Below are 21,530 nucleotides of genomic sequence, written 5' to 3' on the forward strand. Positions count from 1 at the left end.
ACATGGTTTTCTTTGTTTGTCTGTTTAATTGGCCATATGGAATCTCATTACCTACAACTGTTTTGCTAGTAGTACTTGGTTGTGGTAGCCGGGAAGATCCTGATGATGTGCTTCCAGGAGGATTGGATTTTTTAAGCGGAGATGGCTTATACTAAAATAATGAAAATTAAAAACAAATCAACATCATTTTGATATTAGGGGATACAAACTAGTAATTCAACAGCTCATAATCCCTCATGACTAAGGTTTTGTTTTTACATGAAGAAAGGCTATAGAGATAGATGGTTATGATAGTTATGCAGCATTATGAATAAGTTTAATAATACTGATACTTAAATCCAGTCAAGCAAAATGTTTATAAAAGTATTAAAGTATTCTAGAGTAGAAATCAAAATAAGTTTATTTTTGACAAAATTGTTTGCATAGACCAATTCTTCTACGAAAACCATAAATATTTCAGGAAACTACAAAAAAAGTTTACAGTTAGATGAAAACCATTTTCACAGCACTGAATGTTACAGTAAGTGAGAAGAAACTGCCATGTTAGCCCATCCGAGATTGTAGGAACAACCTGCCAGCACGCAGATCAGATTTCTAAATTAAACCTAGTTAGCCACACTGACACCACCTAACTAAACCTGGAATGTTTCCAGGTGGATGGTGTCGAAGAACCAGAAAGGCACTGGATACAAAGCCTGCCTTTGTACTTAGCACAAATGGTAAAGTAGCGGAAGAATAGACGTGTCTGTGTAACAGCAACAGGAAAGACCTAACACAATTTCCAAGAATAACTGTATTTCATGTATATGTTCAAACACTCAACCTACCCAGTATGCTTTCAAAACAGCATTAAAAAAAGGAAATAAATAATTAGATTATAAAGTGTAATCTCTAAAATGGCAAAAGCATGTTGAAGCTGAAGAAATGAAAGAAAACTTAAGCAAAACTAAAATTCATAAGTTGAAATGACTATTTTCTTATCAGATATAATACACTTAAAATCACCAGGAATAAAAAAGATATTTTAAAGGACAATAAAGGGCACTGTATATTATGAATTACAAATGCAGACATTATTACAATCTAAGAAAATTTCCAAGTATGTGATATATAAGTCAAAATTAGCAGGAGAAACAGAAAATATGATAATCAAAATTAAAGATTGTTATCAAATTTCCTTCTATCTTCTTCTGGTGAGAGAATGAAAAGAAATGTTAGAGTCAGTCAGTTCCTTCTGGCGTCTGTGCATCTCGGCGCACAGCTGCACATCCCAGGTGTGATGCGACACCCACAAAAGAAAGACTGCATGCAAAGCGACGTGACACACGTGAATAGCATAAAGACTTTGGCAAACACATTCCTGGACTAAAACAGAATGAAAAATAAGCAGTAATATATCTAGAACACTAATGATCTGAAAATAAATAATCCACTTGAAATGAACTATGAGTAAACAAAATTTGGAATATATTTTAAACTAAATAAAAAACTATAAGACACAATTAAGGCAATACAAGGGAAAAGAATGAAATGCCTCTTAAATACATTAATTTGTGCTATTTTTTTCTCAATTTGTCACTTGAATTTTGTACCAAAGCCCTTAGAAATAACACATCCACTTTGACCGATTAAAAATTTATAGTTTAGCGCTATGAATAATAAATATAAAAATGTGAATCTCGAAGAAGCACATTCTCACTAATCTATAAAAATATTTCAAATTGTCCATTTACCTGTGTCCGAGAAGCTGGTTTTCCTTTGGAATCAGTAGAAAATTTGCCCTTGTTACTAATTCGTGCTGCTTGTTCTTTACAAAAATTTATATGTCTGTCGGCTGCATTTTCATTGAATCTCCTCTGGCAGTATGGACACTGAATGTAATCTAAAGCATAGCCATGGAGAAACAAAGTCAATGACAGAACACCCCTAATGGGCAGGAAGACGGTCAGGAATTCAAGCTGAGAAACATACATAATGGCAATCGGTAATAAGCATGAGGCCCGATCCCACACAGCATCCAACTTGGATGACCTAAATTTGGTAAGGCTATTTAAAAAAAAGTCCAAGAAGTCGGGATCTCCTACATTTGAATCAATCTGAGGAAAACTGAAGAAAAATAAATAAATAAATAAATAAATAAATACAAGTGTCAGAAGAAAAGGAAAATAAAACAAAAACATTTGTTTTCTTTATGGACATAAACTTTATGGTATCAAAACAGTAAAAACACATTAAAATATAAACTGAGGTACAGTTTAAATTATACAGTCTTTTTAAAAATAAAGAAATATGTAAGCAGACTGTCAAGAAGCTTATTTTCTAAAGGGAGGTTCCAAGAAATGGCAGAAGTAGTTTAAACTCAAAACTTCATTGACGTAATTCAAATTTCAGGAAAAAAAATCCTACTATTTAATGGAGCAGTCTAAAACATCCAGCAACAAAGTGTATGTCAGGACCAAAACCTTTAGAGAATTCCTGCAGCTCAGGTTGGCCTGACAAACGGGCATCCTTCATTACTTCCAGGGATGTGGACAGTACAGCTAAGAAGCTAAGACGCAGTACAGAAATGCCTCCAGAGCAGGGGCTCGACTTCATGGAACATAAATGGACAGTAAGAAGCATTCCAGCTAGCCTGGGGATTAGCCCACAAACACACAGGATCGTTAATACTTTAGGGGTTGACAAGCTATAACCTGTAGGCATAATCTAGTCTGCTTATTGCTTGTTTTTGAAAATAAAGGCTTTTGTTCTTCTTACTGCTTGGGATATAACTTTATCCATTCATTGGTAAGAAAAAGCCAGTCCCATTAGTAGTCTTACCTAAATAGTCAATACTTAAAATTCTTACAGCTCAGCCTTTTACTAAAATAGCTGGCAAGTGTCTCCTCTAAAATAAAATATTTACAATAGTCACACCTAGGTTTGCTAGGAAGTATTAACTCTAATGTAGAGCACCAGTTCTATTTCACTGTGGTTGGTTGTTTACATTAAAACAACAACCTATTAAAGATGTTCTAACAGCCAGGAGCAAAACACCAATCCTACTATTTTAGTATCCCATATGGATTTGCTATAATCTTTTTACTTTGACAATAAGCAATACAACTTCTAGTTTCCCAGTAGGAACTGTAATAAAACATTGTTTTAAAGACATAATTTGGGTAATTGGTATACGTCAGATGTTCTGAATTAATTATATAGTTTAAAATGTTATTACTTTCTTTTCAGGGGAGATACTAAAGAACCAGGCAACAAAACTATTTGAATTCTAATGAATGTGTAATGAGCTTAACTGATTTTCTATATATCAGTATTTTATAATTATAATTTTTAAAACAAAGCTTATGCTTTAATAAAATCACTGTGAAGAGAAGCAGTGTGTTTTATGCTCTGTAAGGTGACATCTGTATACCGAGGCTTCTTGGACTATCACCATTATTTGACAATGAAGTATTAAGTATTATGTGTCATTCGGTTTCTTGATAAAAAATTATTTCATATCGACTTAAAAACTAAGTGCTACTGTAATTTGCCCATGTAAACATTTCTGTCAACAATCCTCCACATACCAGGGTCATAAGAAGGTGGAGGAGGAGGAGGAAGTTTGCCACCCTCTTTGAGAGCCTGATCGAGGCCTTTTGCTGCTCTTATGGTGGCGATGAATTCCTCATGCTTTCTTCTCCAGTTAGATGGCTTCTTTGGTGGTTCTGGCTAAAAATGAGGAAAAGTCACATCAAAATATACTTTTTAGTATACGGAAACAAAAGTTCAGGTAAAGCCATATTTTAAATGTTCTCTTAGCAGGAATCTGTATCAGTGATCTTTCCCAAATTAAAAACCTGTAACCACATTGTGTGTGACTTTTAAATACAATTCTCCTCAAGGCAGACACTGGTAAAGTGTCCTCCACAGTCATGTCTGTAGACAACATCTGTGCTTGCACTTCAGATGCCTCTCTTGTGATCCTTTATATATGATAAAATCTACCGAGTTGGAATGGTTTGAACTGGCTGTTGGGTAGAGACCAGTGTTGAGGACTTCACTGGATTTTCTTTGATATGTGAGATTGAAGATGCATTCATCTCACGAAGCCTTCTGTGTGAGCACGCCATATTCATGGGCAACTCTTCCCTGACTTTCAGTCTTTCAGGAATAATTCTTGTAGGTACTGAGGAGAGTATCCTTTTTTTCTCCAACTCCTATGGATCTTCAGTAATTTTAAAACTATTAATTAATTTACTATTTTCTGTTGGGTTTTGTCTTTGATTCCCTTGAGTTTTCTAGGTATTTCATAATTCCCAATAGGCACACAGCATCACTTTATGTCTTTAATCATACCAGCTGGCATCTTTTTGCTAGATGTAACTGAATCCAGCTCCTGAGTCCTGAGTCTACCACCTCTGTTATCTTCCCACTAAACATGATGCTGGTTTACATTAATTAGCCTAACTGTTCTTCATGTCTTTATTTTTAAATCAAGAATATGCATTCAATCATCGTCAAAAGACAGTAATTTAAAAATGCAAATCGAAAACTAAACAATAAGAACTAAAACTCTAACTGCCAGGCCTATTTCTGGTCACGCAGCATGTGGGTAGGCCCAGACTGGTCGAATGTAGCTGTGACACCTCATCCAAGAAGCTTCTTTTTATAACAGATGGAGACTCTTAACAAAGGTCCACACTGCAGAGAATACATGATTATGGTGGCCAACCCCAAGTGATAAAGCTGTAAGGCAACCCGCTACAGATAAGGCTCAGGAAAAAAATCACACACATATATGACATGAATATTACATGCATGAAATCTAAACAATATGCTTGTCTGAAGAAGAGTACCATAATGAGAATACCAGCTGACATATCAAAGTATATGGGAAAAAGCCTTAGGTTAGGAGCTACAGGTAGTCCATGGCTACTGGGAGAGGAAGAAGACATTTTCTCTAAGGGTACTCTATTCCTGAATTATGTGCACACTATCTGCAACACCCCCCCCCCCCCCCGCACACACACACACGTGTATGTACAACCCCAAGAAGTCAGTCCTGGAAACATGTACATATTAACAATGCTAAATGGACTCAGTAAGTTATACATACACATGTGTGTATGTGTATGTGCATATAATAATAAAGGAAGACAGGGGAAGAAGAGTGTGCTGATGTATGAAGTTCCCAAACTCTCCTACTAATTAAAAATAGCTATGATGCATAGCTCTTATAAGAAAGATACAGAACACTTTGCCAAAAAAAAAAAATTGATAGTTAAGATAAAATGGGACCTGGCAGTGGTGTGCACACCTTTGATCCCAGCACTTGGGAGGCAGAGGCAGGTGGATCTCTGAGTGAATTCCATGACAACCAAGACTACACAGGAAAACACTGTCTTAAAATACAAAAATAGAACAGAGAAAAATGGAAAGAAGAAATGGAAAGCATCTTTAAAAAAATAGCAACCAAAAATTTAACAAATATGTATTTGTTTTTAAAAAGTAATTTTATTATTATAAACTTTCCTACCGTAAATTTCCCAGGCCCACAAACCGATATGCACTACTGAATTCTTTGAAAGTACTATTTTCCCAAAGCATATTTTAAAGCAATATTTCCCCCAAATTTATAAGAGCAACAAAACTTTGTGAAAATAAAAATTATAAAGCCACTTCACTTGTGGATATATAATACAAAAATCTTCCATTGAGAAGTTCCTATTTTACAGCTAACGGTGACATTTATCTATTCTGTAGTATTAGTCATGTAATAACAAGGTATACAAGTCTTTCCCATGTGTTTTCCTTACAGACAGATCTTTGTATCATGAGAGCTAACAGCTGAAGGTAGATGTACCGTAGCATGTACTACTATGTAGTGGTACGCATGTAGATGCTCTACCATGTAGGTCTGTTGCACTATGGTCCACTAATGAAGATGTTTGAGGAGATTTCTAAGACCTTGTGAGAAAACTTCAACTTAACAGGACAGTCTTATCATCTCTGTTCTTCCATAACTTTGGCTGTTCTGGGAAGCAGCTTCCATGCAGGAATGGGTTTGACTTTAGATTACCTATCATCTTACCCATTGTTACTTTAATATGACTTTGCCCTGTGACTGCATACAGCTTGAACTCACAGTCAACTTTGCTCACCTGGCCTTGCTTAACCCTCAGAATATACACTGTCTGATGCCCTGAGTAAAGCTGACTATGCATGAGACTTTCATCGCCTCAGTTTTAGCTCTGCTCAGCCAGGCTCATGTCACCAACTAGAGTGGCAACACTGAGGCAACTACTGGGAAAAGACAAGGAGAAAAAGAACAAAAAGACTGCTAGGCTGCAGGAAACAGCAACTCTCTTCTTCCTTTGGGGAGGAATGGACTATTTCTCTCTTTTTTAATTGAATATTTTCTTTATTTACATTTCAAATGTTATCCAGTTTCCCAGTCCCCCGCACACCCCCTGAAGCCCTTTATCCCATCCCCCTGACCCTGCTTCTATGAGAGTGTTCCCCAACCGACCCATCCACTCCTGCCTCCCCACCCTTGGATTTCCCTATAATGGGACATTGAGCCTTCATAGGACCAAGAGCCTCTTCTCCCATTGATGCCCGACAAGGCCATCCTCTGCTACATATGCAGCTGGAGCCATGGGTCCCTCCATGTGTACTCTTTGGTTGGTGGTTTAGTCCCTAGGAGCTCTGGGGGGTCTGGTTGGTTGATATTGTTCTTCCTATGGGGTTGCAAACCCCTCCAGCTCCTTCAGTCCTTTCTCTAACTCCTCCATTGGGAATCCTGTGCTCAGTCCAATGGTTGGCAGTGAGCATCCACCTCTGTATTTGTAAGGCTCTGGCAGAACCTCTCAGGAGACAGCTATATCAAGCTCCTGTCAGCATGCACTTCTTGGCATCCATAACAGTGTCTGCATTTGGTGACTATATATGGAATGGATCCCCAGGTAAGGCAGTCTCTGATGGTCTTTCCTTCAGTCTCCGCTCCACACTTTGTTTCCGTATTGGCTCCCGAGAGTATTTTTGTTCCCCCTTCTAAGAAGGACCAAAGCACCCACACTTTGGTCTTCTTTCTTCTTGAGCTTTATGTGGTCTGTGAATTTTATCTTGGGTATTCCAAGCTTTGGGGCTAATATCCACTTATCAGTGAGTGTATACCATGGGTGTTCTTTTGTGATTGGGTTACCTCACTCAGGATGATATTTTCTAGTTCCATTCATTTGCCTAAGAATTTCATGAACTCATTGTTTTTAATAGCTGAGTAGTACTCCGTTGTGTAAATGTACCACATTTTCTGTATCCATCTTCTGTTGAAGGCATCTGGGTTCTTTCCAGCTTCTGGCTATTATAAATAAGGCTGCTATGAACACAGTGGAGCATGTGGCCCTGTTATATGTTGGAGTATCTTTTGGGTATATTCCCAGGAGTGGTATAGGTGGGTTCTCAGGTAATACTATGTCTAATTTTCTGAGGAACCACCAGACTGATTTCCAAAGTGTTTGTACCAGCTTGCACTCCCACCAATGATGGAGCAGTGTTCCTCTTTCTCCATATCCTTGCCAGCATCTGCTGTCATCTGAGTTTTAGGCTCTGTATGACTGCAAGTACCTGCCTCCTACATTTCTATGGGAAACAGGAAACTACTGCTGTAATCTTGTCTGTTCAAACAACCACTTTAAAAACAAACTACTGGTTAGCCCTCTTCCCTTCAGGAAGGGTTCCGAGATCCTCTAGCACAGCTGTCTAGTCCCCTCTCCTCCCTGTTCTTTGGCTTTGTCAACTTTAGCCCTGCACATTCCAGATCCTGGCAATACAAGTTTGCATACTTTATCTTGTGCCTCACATGATTGTAGTTGTTAAAAAAAAGATACACATTCTTAAAGAACTCACCTTAGAGAAATTACCTGTAAGATGAAAAGACCCTCATGTATCATCTGACGTCAGATTCTTGGCCACAGAATCCCATATACTTCCTAGATATTCTCTTTAGGGTGGTTTAGCCTGGATTTCAGTTGCTTTAGGCCATTCTTATGTGTATCTGGTAGTTTGTTCATGGCATCTTGTCTTTAATTTTACCAAAACTAGAGTTTGTTCTATTGTTTAGGTGCTTGTAATTTTACAAGATTTCCTTAATATAAATAAATACATTAAGAAGTACACTACACTATAATGTCTTCTAATTGCTTTCCAAACTTTAACATGTATGTGACTCACCCAAGAATCTTGTAAACAGCAGATTTTAATTCAGCATGTATGTATATGTGATACCCAAGATTCTGCATTTCTAACAAGTTCTCGAATAATGCTGCTATTAATACACTAAGGATTACACTTTAGGGAGAACCAAGACAGCAACTCTGTATAATTTTACTTTGCTTTTATTATTCAAACAATTAAGACTTTTTAAAAAAATGGTAACATCTAAATATTATAGTCTTGTATAACCTCCCCAATCACCCCATAAGACAGCATCTCTATCAGCGATGTGAAAGCAGACAGAAGCATAGTTAACTGGCCTAATCAGCATAGAATGCTATATAACCACATCACAGGCTAGGATTCTCACTCTTGTACCCCTCTGTACCGATGGGCCCATACCATCTCAGATACTCAGCTACCTTGCCTACCTTAACTAATGTAATCACATAAATGGTACCTAGTATGAAAAACGTCAAATACTGGTTTATGATTTTTTTGTCAGGTCTCACTATCTTTCCTGTAACGTATTCACAGGCAGCAAAACAAATATAAATATCAGATTAGCCGGCCATCAAATAACTTTATTACGAAAGGGAGCTACTGGACACAAGGGCTGAGAACTGAACCTGATTTCTCTGAAAGAGTAGGAACTGCTGAGTGATCTCTCCAGAACAAACTTAATTTTAAAAAAAAATACACTTTGCTAAATTTATTTTTATCAAATACATTTTATACTCAAATTATCCCACAACAAAGCATCATATGGTCAGTTTGTGGAAGCCACTTAAGTATAAACTAGCTCACAGTGAAGTTTTACCTGCTAGAACAACCACCGACCACAGAGTTTCCTGTCTAAAGTTTCATTATCAACGACATTTTTACTCATTTGTGTTTTTAATTAAAATAAAATTGATGTTCCTGATGATATTTATTCTGAACACATACCACAGAATTTTGGTTATCTAGACTCACACTCAGAATTGTTTCACAAGAACAGTAAGGAGATTTATAGTGGTCAGAGCCCACAGTTACCCTGGGTTTGAGAGGCTTCACTGTGGGAATGTCAGTCCCTTCAGCTCTCTGCCGGCTGGAATCAAAAGTCTTCCGCTTTTTAGTGGCCGTTTTCTGGCAAATGGGTCCATGTTTTTTCTGTTAAAATCAAGAAAGGCAGCATAATAGTTTCTTTTCTACAGAAGAGAAAACAGCCAAACTGAAAATTTAGCCGTGCTTAAACACCATATTAAAACACCCAGAGAAAAATCTTTCCTTAGTTAGACTGAGCTTTAAAGTGTGTGCCCAGTCACCCACACACAGACTTACCTTTCAGGAAATTATAGAGGACGAGTTTTGTGAGATTTTTGTCAGGAATCATTTAAGATTCTAGTTTTCACTGTTGCTAAGAAGAAGTAATAGGAAAGAACTCCGAGCTCCTTCAGCGAGAAGTCCTCAGTAAGTAAAGACACAGCTTGGGTTACAGAAGCCACCCGACGGCACTTGGGTTACATAGGTAACATAAAATGGATTACTACAACACCACCTCAGAAGAGCAAGCAGAGTGGTCAAGCGTGTGCTTCCTGAAAGACTGTCCCTTTCTCCTAGAACTCACAACTCTCCTCTAGAGCCCGAGCTTCTTTCCCTCAACTGGGACTTTTCCTGAGGTGGGTAAGGGTCTGTATCTACAGATTATTTTGTTAATAAATGCTAAATTACTTGTTCATTTTAAGCACGCACAGGTCAAATTATCTTAGCTAGTCTCCAAGTAACCATATCTTATAGAAAAAGATTCTCCATCTAGTACAGAAAGTTTGACGACTGAGACAATGTACTAAATGCAACTTTGCTCCTTTCACGCTTCAGTAAATGCAAGGAAACTGCACTGTTAAGTCTGTCAGACAGACAGACAGACAGACAGACAGACAGAGAGAGAACAACTGGCTTATTCAATACTGATGCCAATCATGAACCTACCATCCACTCGTATTTCCTTTATTTCAATAAACATTGCATTATAAATAGGTTTTACAAGATGTACTTTTATGTGTATAAGCATGAATGTTCAACTATGTACATGTATCACATGCACGTCTGGTATCTACAGAGGCCAGAAGAGTGTGGGATTCCTGGAAATAATGGGCAGCCATTAAGACACCATGTGGGTCCCGGAAACAGAAGATGGGTCTCCCGCAGTGGTAACAAGGGCTCATAACTGCTGAATCTATCTCTCCAGCCCTGGAACAAATATTTTCAATGTCTTTTTTTTTTTTTTTTTTTTTGAGCCAGGGTCTCACACTGTAACTCAGGCTGACCTGACTTGCAGGATTCTCCTTGCCTCATACTTCCAAGTATTAGGAGTAGAGGTGTTACCCATTACTTTTGCCTCTGTTTCTATTCATCAAACTGCTCAACAATTCCTCACAGTTCAGAAAATAATCCCTGGGCTTGCAGTACTTTAAAGACAATTCTAGAAATTATCACGTTGTTAATACATTTTCATTGATATTTATGAGGTGCTTTGCCTCTTAAATTTATGTTGAGTTTTCTATCTTCTAACAGTCCTGTTGTTCCTACAAGACTGGACGTCTTAGCATAACATCAGAGTTCAGAAGGACAGAGCAACTATCCTCCAGCACGAAACAATGGGACCCACGAGACTCCAGTGCCGACAGGTTAGAATCAGCCTACTCACCAATGCTAATGGAAAGAATGTTCTTCCACAAATCTTGCAGGGCAACAATTCTCCAACTTGGACAACACTTCCATTTTCTAAAACATAAAAAAATAATCCAATTAGAAATTTTCACAAGTCAAATCATAAAATTTTAGTTTTGAATGTTTTTTCTTAGCTCTCATAGGTGAGTTAAGAGCTCTTATTTAAAAGTTTCATTTTAAAATGAGCAAAATTATCAATTAAAATGGCCTAAGGCTTAAGAGTTGTCAGTAAACTAAAAGACAATAGTATGTACAAAACAGTGACAATCCAAGGAAAACAAAATTGATATAGTTGGAAATAAATGGTTCTCTTTTAATTACTTATGTCTATTGTAGGTACAAGAATCCAGAACCAGCTCTATCTTGGTAATGCTCTAAGGCACGGAGAACTACCTCTTAGGAGTAGCTAATCGCCTGAGCTTATCTGGAAACCTAGAATTAAAAGAATCTTATTTCACTTATCAACAGATAATATAAAATAAAAACACCCAAAGATAAAACCATCTAGTTATGTAAGCTGCATGTTGTATACCCTATAAATTATTCATTTTTATACCTACACATAACATGTACTCACCGGGCAAAACTAAATAAATAAATAAAATCTAGCTATAATTTGTATATAATTAAAAGCAGAGCTACCATGTACCATCATATAAGAAATTTTATTGCTGGAATGATTCAAAAGAAAAATAAACCTATGTTCTTTGAGATGCTGTGTAACTGATTTAATTAAACACTTGGTGTTTCTACCTAAGTTTCATACCTGGGTTTTTGTAAAACTGAATTGGAAAGCTGTAAATTGCTTATATATCTTCTGTTGAAATTTCACTGTCAAAGTTCTTTATTTATATAAAGAGAAACTAGAAAAAAAGGTTTTCTACTCAAAGTAACAAACTCCTGAAAAATAAATGCAGAATTTGCCTTCATAAAATATGTCCTATGGTCATTAGGTGAGTCCACAGAGAAGCATTCTAGTGATCCAGAATGAACCAGCAAGCAGGTACTAAATGCAGTCACAGAAGAGCATCTGTTCTCACATCCTCCTCGTACCCCACTGACCTATTTCCCTGGTGAATGGTGACTATCCGTAACTCAGATGGAGGTCAGATGTCTGTGTAGTGGTAGTTAAGCTGCACATTACAAAAGCAAGCCTAAGACTCGCCTGGTGTCTAACACTGGCATTAGAAAGGTCACTTAAGAGGAGGCGCCTCACTCTCTGGACCATGGAGGCTGAAGCAGTTTCCAGAAGGAACCTCATCAGGCTCACTACGAGAACAATGTTTGTAAAATAATGAGTGAAAGTAACTGGACATGCTTAATAATCTGTCATCCTTCCTGACTTTTTGTACATTTTCATGATTTAAAAAGTCAATATTATAAATTAAAACACACAGTTCGCTTAATTAAAAGTATATTTCTTTAGTTACCTACATTGTTACAAAGGAAAACCTCCTGACAGTTAATTCCTGAGCCTTGTAGGTATGGTTTAGTGGCATGTGCTTACTCGGCATATCTAAAGGCACAGGCTTGATCCCTGTTCCCCTGCTACTGGAGCACCTGCTAGTTACCAGGCATACACTGGAGCACAGGGTTGACCTATACAAACACTACCCTCTAACCCTACAGGATCCACTTATTTACTTATCTATTCAACTCAGCAGGAATGAAATCACCTCTCATATTTTAGGTAAAAAGTTTAAAACTTAATAGCTGCTATAGCTTTACCATATGATAAAATATAATTATTGGAATTAATCCTTACAAGCTATCAAACGTCTTCAAAGTGTCTTTAAAGGGAACGACATTCCCACTGTCACTAGAATAAACATAACAATGAATGTGTACAGCAGCAGTGATCTCAGGCTATGTGGGATCCATTCCTACAATCCTGGCACTCTAGAGCTGAGATGTGAGGATCAGGATGTAAGGCCAGTTTAGGCTCCTTAGCAAGAGCCTGTTTTAAGGATGCAGTGGAGAGATAGTGTCTGAATATCTTATTGCTGTAAACATACCATGACCAAGGCGATTTATTGGAGGCTTGTCATTTCAGTGGGTGAGTACATGAGTACCCCCTGCAGGGAACAGGCAAGTAAGCAGGGCAGGCTTGAGTAGTAGCAGAGTTGGGGTGGGGTGGGGCACACACACACACACACACAGAGAGAGAGAGAGAGAGAGAGAGAGAGAGAGAGAGACAGACAGACAGACAGACAGAGACAGAGAGCAAGTGAGCTATCTGAAAATGGTAAATTGCATGGGCTTTTGAAACCTCAAAACCAGCCTCCAGTGACACATGTCTTCCAACAACCCATATATGATTTCAAAACAGTTCCACCAACTAGAGACCAAACATTCAAACATGTGAGCCACAAAGACCGGTCTCAGGCAAACACCACATTCCATCCTCTGGCCTCTGTGGGCTTATAGCCATATCAAACTGCATTTAGTCCAACTTCAAAAATCCCCGCTCCTTCAATCTCAACAAAGTTTAAAAGTCCAGAGTCTCTTCTAATACTTAATATAATCTTTTAATATTACTCCCTGTAAAAGCAAAAGCAAAGTACTCACTTCTTCTCCTTGACTTTGCATTAGCTGTCCTTTGCAGCGGACATTGTCTTTTTTTACAAGTGGGAAACCTGGGGGGGTGGGGGGAGTTAGTTCTTGCCTGGGAGTGCTACTTTCTTTACTCCATTTCACAGCAGGCCTCTCTTTATCTCTTTCAACACAAACCTTGGATCCAATATTAAATTTCCTGGTGCTTTTCCTGGTCAGGTTGTATATTTTATACCTCTTTTGCCCCAATTATTGTTTTCATTGTATATCTGCAAAAGTGTAATTACTAATAACCAAGTAACAGACTCAATATTAGGCTGTCTTGGAATCTCCTCTATGAAGGAATTAGTCCAAGAATCTTCAGTTTAGACTCAGGCCGATTCTTAGGTCACAGGGAAAAAGCAGCCAATTTCTTTGCCAAAATATCCCAAAAATGGTCTCTAGCTCCATTGCTAACACTGGAGCCCTGCCATAGTCAACACTGTTCCCAGCACTATGTCTTCACAGCTCCTATAAGGATAGCATAAGATCCACTTACAGCACTCTATCCTTTTCCTTATTCCAAGTCCCAAAGTCTTCCACATTCCTCCAAACAACATCATGGTCAGAGCTGTCAGGGAAATAGCTCACTTCCTGATATCACCTTCTGTCTTACTTTTCTATTGCTATAAAGACATTATAACTGTGGCACCTTACAGAAGAGTTTGTTGGGGGCTTACAGTTTCCGAGGGTTAATCTATGACAATTATGGCAAAGAGCATGGCAGTAGGAATACATGGCACTGGAGTACCGTTGCTAGCTCACACCCTGCGACAGTGACTGCAAGGCAGAAAGAGCTTCAACTGGGCACGACTTGGGCTTTAAAACCTCAATGGCAGTGGCATATCTCCTCACCTTCTAATTCTTCTCAAGTAGTTCCCCCAACTAGGGACCAAAGATTAACACAAATTATGTGGCAGAAATTTCCTTGCCCAAACTATTTGCGGCAGGAGGCCTATGATTGGATAGGGAAAAATGAGGCAGCACTAAGGGAGGGAGAGAGAGGAGGGCGAAGAAAAACAAGAGAGGTGAAATGGTGCAGAAGTGTATCCTGGTGTCTCTAGCAGTCTCAGGTAGTTATTCATATCAAAAGGTTTGATATAGGATAACAATACTAAATTGTGTGGGTATCCTGTGTATTAAGATCTACAGGTAGATAAAACCTTTGGTTAACTATAATCATCTAGAGTTTTGATTTACTTGGTTGTTAGATGGTGTGGCGGCTGACTGTGGGGTAGACGACCATAGTATGGGGCTAACATGACCCCGCTGGTAATGCTCACAGTACAGGAACATGGAGACAGAACCGGGAGTAGGTGCTTGTGCCGGTGCCACCATCAGTGTGGAAACTTAAGCCAGGAGCCAGCCGCCTTCCTTTTCTAATACTTCTCGCTACACGTGAGTATATGGAGACCATTCTCATTTTTAAAAAGTCTTTCAAAATGAGGAAAACATAAATCTCTTCTTTCCTTTTGACTTACCAACGTGTGCATGTTCATTGATATCAAGACCTAATACAAATCACATAGAGTTGTTAAGAAAAGTAAGTTGGGTCTCAAGGACCAGAAGCTATATTTTATTATATGCAATTTTTTTAAAACATATGACAGTAATAGTAGTATAGTCTAGTGGAAAAATAATTGGAATCTGTCATATACTATCTAACTTTAAATTGCAGCTCTACCACTGGGAACTAAGTTTCTGAGCAAGGAATTTAATCTCTCTGGTATAAAATAAAGATGTCAGATTACATGATACACATGTTTTTCTTTATCTACAACATGCCAAAATTTAACAAAACACAACTAAGTTAGTAGGAAATGTAAGTGAATAACAAAACATTTCTCTTGTAGTTTACAAATTCCTCGGATATAAGAATTAATAAGCCTTCCGGTCTGGGCCAGAACACTGAGCAGATCTTGGGTGGCAGCTCTGCCCCCAACATCCAAGAACCCAGAGGAAGCAGGGATCCCAGGCACTCGAACTCAGGCAGTATCCTAGGTAAGCAGACAGCAGGGCCCGCCCTAAACAGGGAGTAACTGGGAACCAAAAGGACCCAGGAAGTCACTCCCAGCCTGGAACACTGGTTCCTTCCTTTCTGGGCCAGAGCACTGAGCAGATCTTGGGTGGCAGCTCTGTCCCCAACCTCCAAGAACCCAGAGGAAGCAGGGATCCCAGGCGCTCTAACGTGGACAGTGTCTTAGAAACTAGTTCCCAGATCTGAGGCCTGGATCAGACCTCTGCCAGGTCTGCTGTTGTGTGGACCCCGGATTCCACCTGAGACATACTGGAAGGTCCACTCAATCCAGAGCCACAGAGGAACAAATGAACTCAGAGCTTCAGACAACATATCCTGAGATATTCTAGAGGAGACACTGCACCCAGAACAGCAGACACCTAGCTGGACTACTACCTTGGAGGCACCATATCCTGAGGCATCCTAGAGGTACCACTGTAATCAGTACAGCTGGAAAAGATCACAGAGACATCTGGACCCCTAGGAGATCAGACACAAGCTAGATAACTAGGAAGACAGACTTCAGTCAGAGACAGCAAGTACAGGCAGCACTAGAGTTAACCAGATGGCAAAAGGCAAGAGCAAGAACATAAGCAACAGAAACCAAAGTTACATGGCATCATCAGAACCCAGCTCCCCCATCAGAGCAAGCCCTGAACACCCCATCACACCAGAAAAGCAGGAATCAGAATTAAAATCACTTCTCATGATGATGATAGAGGGCTTTAAGAAAGACATAAATAACACTCTCAATAATGTGAGGAACATGATATAGCTGTCTCCTTAGAGGTCAGCCAAAGACTAAAACACTCAGAGGACAATGTTCACAATTAACCACTGATATGATCAGGGGTTTCCCAATGGAGAACTTAGTGAGAGGACTGAAGGAACAGAAAGGGTTATTGACCCCAGGTGGTAAGCAACAATACCAAACAACCAGAGCCCCCCAGGGTCTAAACCACCAGCCTGGGAACACATAGGGAGGGACCCAAGACTCCAGAGGAATATGTAGGGGAGGATGGCCCTGTCAGACATAGGTGGGAGAGGAGTTTCTTGGTCCCATAAAAAAAAATGAATTAAAAATGAATGAATAAACACACAGTGGGGGGGGGGATGTGAGGGCGGGGAGGGGATAGTGAGGGGGGTAGGTGTGGTCACTGCCTCATAGAAGCATGAGGAGGGGGATGGGATAGGTTTCTGGGTGGTGGGAGGAAGTAGGCTAAGGGGATAAAATCTGAAACGTAAATACTACAACCAATTTTAAGAAGGGGGGGGGGGGAGTCTTCAGAACCAACATCTTTAAAAAAAATGTCAGCCCCCTGGGGGTGGGAATTTTTTTTTTCTTGATACTAAAACTTGTTCTGAGAATTGTATATTGCAGAATACACAGCCTTGGTGTATCTACTCATCAAGCATACTGAGCAGACCTGCCCAAACCTCTGATGTACTGGAATTCCATCTGGATTCAGTGAAGACACAGCATCAGAGGCTTATCAACTTACTCTCCCCCCCACCCGTCTTCTAAAATCTCAACGCCCTTAATCAGCTTGAAGAAGTTAAAGAAGAGTCAGTGCCCCTATTCCCTGAGCTTGGGGACTAATGTGGTTAATAATGGTCTGTCTTTCTAGGGACAAGTAGTGGTTTTGTTGGAACAGGGGGGATTAGCTAGGACTTATTGTATAGCCATAACCTACTGGTAGAAATCTGTATACTTATTATCAAGATGAAGTTATAAATTCTTAAATGGTACACAATTTACTTTGATCTCAAATTTAAGGTTTTCATTGGTACGAGCCTCTTATTAATATAAAAATGAGATGAATATTGATACACTCATGGGCATTGTGCCTGTATAAAACATTTAGGAATACAATGCCTAGACCCAGCCCTTTTTTAACTTTTTTAACTGATTTGGGACACTTAACCTATGAGTTAAGGGACTATAGCAAATTCATATTTTTGAGTTTATTGTTAGGGTGCTTTCCATATTTTACTTAGAAATAGCTGAGAGGAGTTAACAGAAAACAGTCCAGGTTACCTTACATGGATAGTTGGTTTTCAAAACATCAGAAGTCCATAGAACTGATGCTACAAATATTTATATATTAATGTTCATATTGATTAGAGACCTGTCTGCTCCTGACAGCTTCCTGTTGTGGATTCTAAGAAGAAATTGAGCATCCTTGGAGTTACTCCAGTTGTATGGTAACAGCCACTAGGCAAGAATTGCCTCTCTCCATCTACAGACAAATTACTGTCCAGAAAAGGACACACATGCAGAATAGTCGACTGATTATATCTGCCTAGACAGAGTAATCAGTCCTTAATAATCCTGCATCACCAAGGTCTGTCAGATGATTCTGGGCCAGAAGGCTGAAGATTTGATGCTCCAACGTTCAGTAGTATAGGGGCTTTTCAGGTGTTCAGAGGTCTCTATAAATTGGCTAAGTTTTAGAAGCTATGCTTTGTGCTTCCCACAATTATAGTTAACTCAGTCATTCTGGATTTCTGACGGGGTTGAAAACTTATAGCTATTTACCGTAAGAGAAAAGATTTGAGTGGATGGTCGGCAGCTGACATTCATCCTAAAGCCAGGTTCAGAACTAAATGTTTTAGTTAGGATAGATGACAGAGGTGCTGGTTAGTCAACAAAATGATGGACTGGGTATTAGGACTATGTTGTACCTCACTGGTACAAATTGGCATAATTATGCTCTAATTATATTTTGAGAGAAAAGTTTCATTTTACCAGGAAGGGTGATGTGTAGGAGGAGCTAAGGTAGGAGGAGTACTGAGAGGAAGAAAAGGAGTAAGAAGAGGAGGAGAAGAAGGATAGGAGAAGCTAGGTGATGAAAGAGAAAGAGGGGGGAGACAGGGAGGCAGATATTCATGTATCTCCACCAGTCAAAGATAGTTGTTATATCTAGGTCGGTCAGTGGGTTACACCTCTGATTGAACAATTCCAAACTTATAACGCTTATGATAAACATTATTTAAAAAAATGTATAAATGCAAAAAGGAAAATGGGGCATAGGATAGGGGTTTTCTAAGGGGGGGGAATGGGGAAAGGGGATGGCATCTGAAGTGTAAATAAAATATCTAATAAAAACAAACAAAAAAAAAAGAATAAGCCAATGCATAAGAAAAAAAAGCATTCCAGGAAGTATGTACTATACTGATGTATACTACACTTCCAGTCTAGACAGGACTGAGAATGTAAAGGAATCTATATCAAAGAAAACATGCTTTCTCTTTGTTACAGGTCCTCACCAATTGAACTAAAAATAAATATGAAGCTAATCATATGGATAAGTTCAGCTTAGCACCTGTCACATATGGATAATATGCATTAAATTTACTTAAAATTGAAATTAAGATGTTACATAATAAAATTATTTACCTTAAAGAAGTATTCATACTTTCTGAGTTATGAAAACCTTGCTAAGCTCTCCCACATGACAAAATCTGGCAAATCTTAACACACACAAAAAAAATAAAGTAGAGAAATGGCATAATTCACAAGGGTGAAAATCTTAGCAGAGACTAAGCACTGTTGGGGAAAAGGCACTCAGACTGGTGGAAACAAGTCAATAAAGGATTTTATTATGCCACAGATACCTTGCATGGATGGGCAGTGATTCGCCCAGAAGACATGGGATATTAAATGAGCATCTCAGTACCACATGCAGGATACTTCTTTATTAGTTATTAGTCATAGAGATCAACAGGGCCCCAAACCAATAAGCTACTGCCATTGCTTTTGGTTGTCCACCAGTATTAGATGGTTAAGACACTACTGCTAAAGACACTAATACATGTTTGCAATACATTACTAATTACTAATAATAATTAGTAATAATAATTACTAATACATGGTTGCAAGACAGAGAAATCAAGCTGGAACTGACCTGATATCTTCTTCCCTGGTAGCTAGCTTTCAATAATGCCAACAGGTACTATGGAGGTGTCTTCATTAGGCTTTTATTGCTTTGAATAAACACCATGACTATGGAAACTCAAATAAAGGAAAACATTTTAATTGGGGCTGGCTTACAGGTTCCGAGGTTTAGCGTGGCAGCACACGGGCAGACAATGTGCTGCAGAAGGAGCCAAGGGTACTTCATCTGGATCAGCAGGCAGCAGGAAGACAGAGTGACACCAGCCTTGGCTTGAGCGCTCAGTAACATACTTCCTTCAACAAGGCCACAACTACTCCAACAAGACACACCTCCTAATAGTGCCTAATGAGCCTATGGGAGCCACTGTCATTCAAACCAACACAGAAGGCCACTGGGGGAGAAAATACATACATAGTCTTACCTAATTCTGGACTTAGATGTTACAATACCAACCTGCCTAGCAATAATGTCATGAAGACGATGAGGAAACTTAATGACTTTCTGATTGGATTTGAGGCCTATTCCACAAGATGGAATTCATGACTGGTACTATAAACCTGATCCAAGGTCCCTAGCTCAAGTAGTCACAGGCTTTAGAAGGAGCCTATTAGTAAATAGATCACTTTAGGCATTTTTAGACTAAATATATGGTCAATCAGTGCTCTCGATACTTATGTCTATACCCACAGATCAGTGCTACCTTCAGCTTTGCCTCAAGAAGCTTCTTCTGAAGCAGACAGCAGTTGATGTAGAGACCCATAATCAGTCAAGTGCTGAGAAGAGGTGACTGCTGAGTGCTCAGCCAAGACTCAGGCAGCGTTTCAGAGGAGGGTGCTCAAAGAACAGGACACCTGAAAGATGGGAAGGACCGCCAGGAAATGCCTTCCACTGAACATGACATGGGCACTGCACTTAGAACTTCCAGGCTGAGCCCCGACTCAATGGGTAATTAAACAAGGCAAAAACTGTGAGAACAAGGGCATGTGCTGTAAAGTGTTTATGGTGAGAAGCAAGGAGGAGTTGGGGGTGGATATGATCATGATACACTGAAGATATATATATGAAACTGCCTATGTATAAAAATATTGTATTTAAAAATATTTTTAGCATTCTAAAATTCAAAAAACAACCCAGTGTTTTTCTTGTGAAACTTATCCAGTATAAATGTATGCAATTAATAGGAGAAAATATTTTCCAAAAATATTGTGGAAAATAGAAACAATTCTGGCAAATCAGTACATGTCAATTTGCTCATGGACAGTCCTATAAATTATAAAGAACCACAGCTCTTCTGAATCCAACTTGTCACACACACAACTCCTAAATTTGTTATACCATTTTCTTCCCAAGATCCTGGATAGGCAGATCTGCTTTTAGATCTACAATCTCTAAACTGTCTTAAAATTTCCCTTTCAAATCACTTTAAACTTCTTCAAATACACTTACCATATTCTATATAAAACATTCACTGTCCACACCATTTTAATTATCTGATTTTGGATTAACAAATACAATTTAAAGAATTAAAAGCTTCCTAAAATATTCAAGCCCTATCTCTAGAGTTCTAGCTCTCAGTCAATATTTTAGCTTAGACTGAGTTTGACTTCTTTTTTAAACATAGTTGTCATTCCCACCCAGGGTTTCATTTACTGAAATTTCACCTAGACAACCACAACTCACGAAATTAACATTAACCCTGACTTGCGCTCTCAAGGCCGCATTTTCATAGTTAATGTCAGAGTATGATTATTCAATTTGTTGTCAGTCTTAGCATGCTTAATAATAAAAGCTAATTGTTTCATTGTTAAGTGCACACAGGGAAGCCATAGCACATACAGCAGGCATCCTAAGGAGCTGAAAAAGGATGAACTCCAGACACAGATGCTGCTGCACACTCATTCCTAGGCGGGTTCCCACCTGCCAGGTCCCCACAGGCACCTACTGCTTCCCTGTTCACAGTCATTCTCAACTTCCTTGTTACATGGGAAAATGTTTATGAAACATTATAGTTAACAAAGCTAAATGATCTTTCTTACTTTTTCAATTAAAAAAGATAAAATTGATGGTATTTTCCTACACTTGTGTCATCAGGGATCCTTTTTACAACCAAGAAA

General features: G+C 38.8%; 1 protein-coding gene across 2 annotated transcripts in view; it reads right to left on the reverse strand.

Annotated features, from left to right (window-relative positions):
• Positions 1 to 21,530, reverse strand: part of Zc2hc1a (zinc finger C2HC-type containing 1A) — a 42,119-nt gene that overhangs the window by 16,220 nt on the left and 4,369 nt on the right. For both annotated transcript variants that reach the window (XM_034517207.2, XM_076911228.1), the window contains exons 2-6: positions 10,886 to 10,962; positions 9,232 to 9,348; positions 3,570 to 3,711; positions 1,734 to 1,882; positions 52 to 151 (exon numbers count right to left, since the gene is read on the reverse strand). In XM_034517207.2, coding sequence (XP_034373098.1) covers positions 52 to 151; positions 1,734 to 1,882; positions 3,570 to 3,711; positions 9,232 to 9,348; positions 10,886 to 10,962 — 585 coding nt within the window. The remainder of the gene's footprint in view (positions 1 to 51; positions 152 to 1,733; positions 1,883 to 3,569; positions 3,712 to 9,231; positions 9,349 to 10,885; positions 10,963 to 21,530) is intronic.

Source organism: Arvicanthis niloticus, chromosome 13 (genome assembly GCF_011762505.2).
Source record: "Arvicanthis niloticus isolate mArvNil1 chromosome 13, mArvNil1.pat.X, whole genome shotgun sequence".
Lineage (NCBI taxonomy): Eukaryota > Metazoa > Chordata > Mammalia > Rodentia > Muridae > Arvicanthis > Arvicanthis niloticus.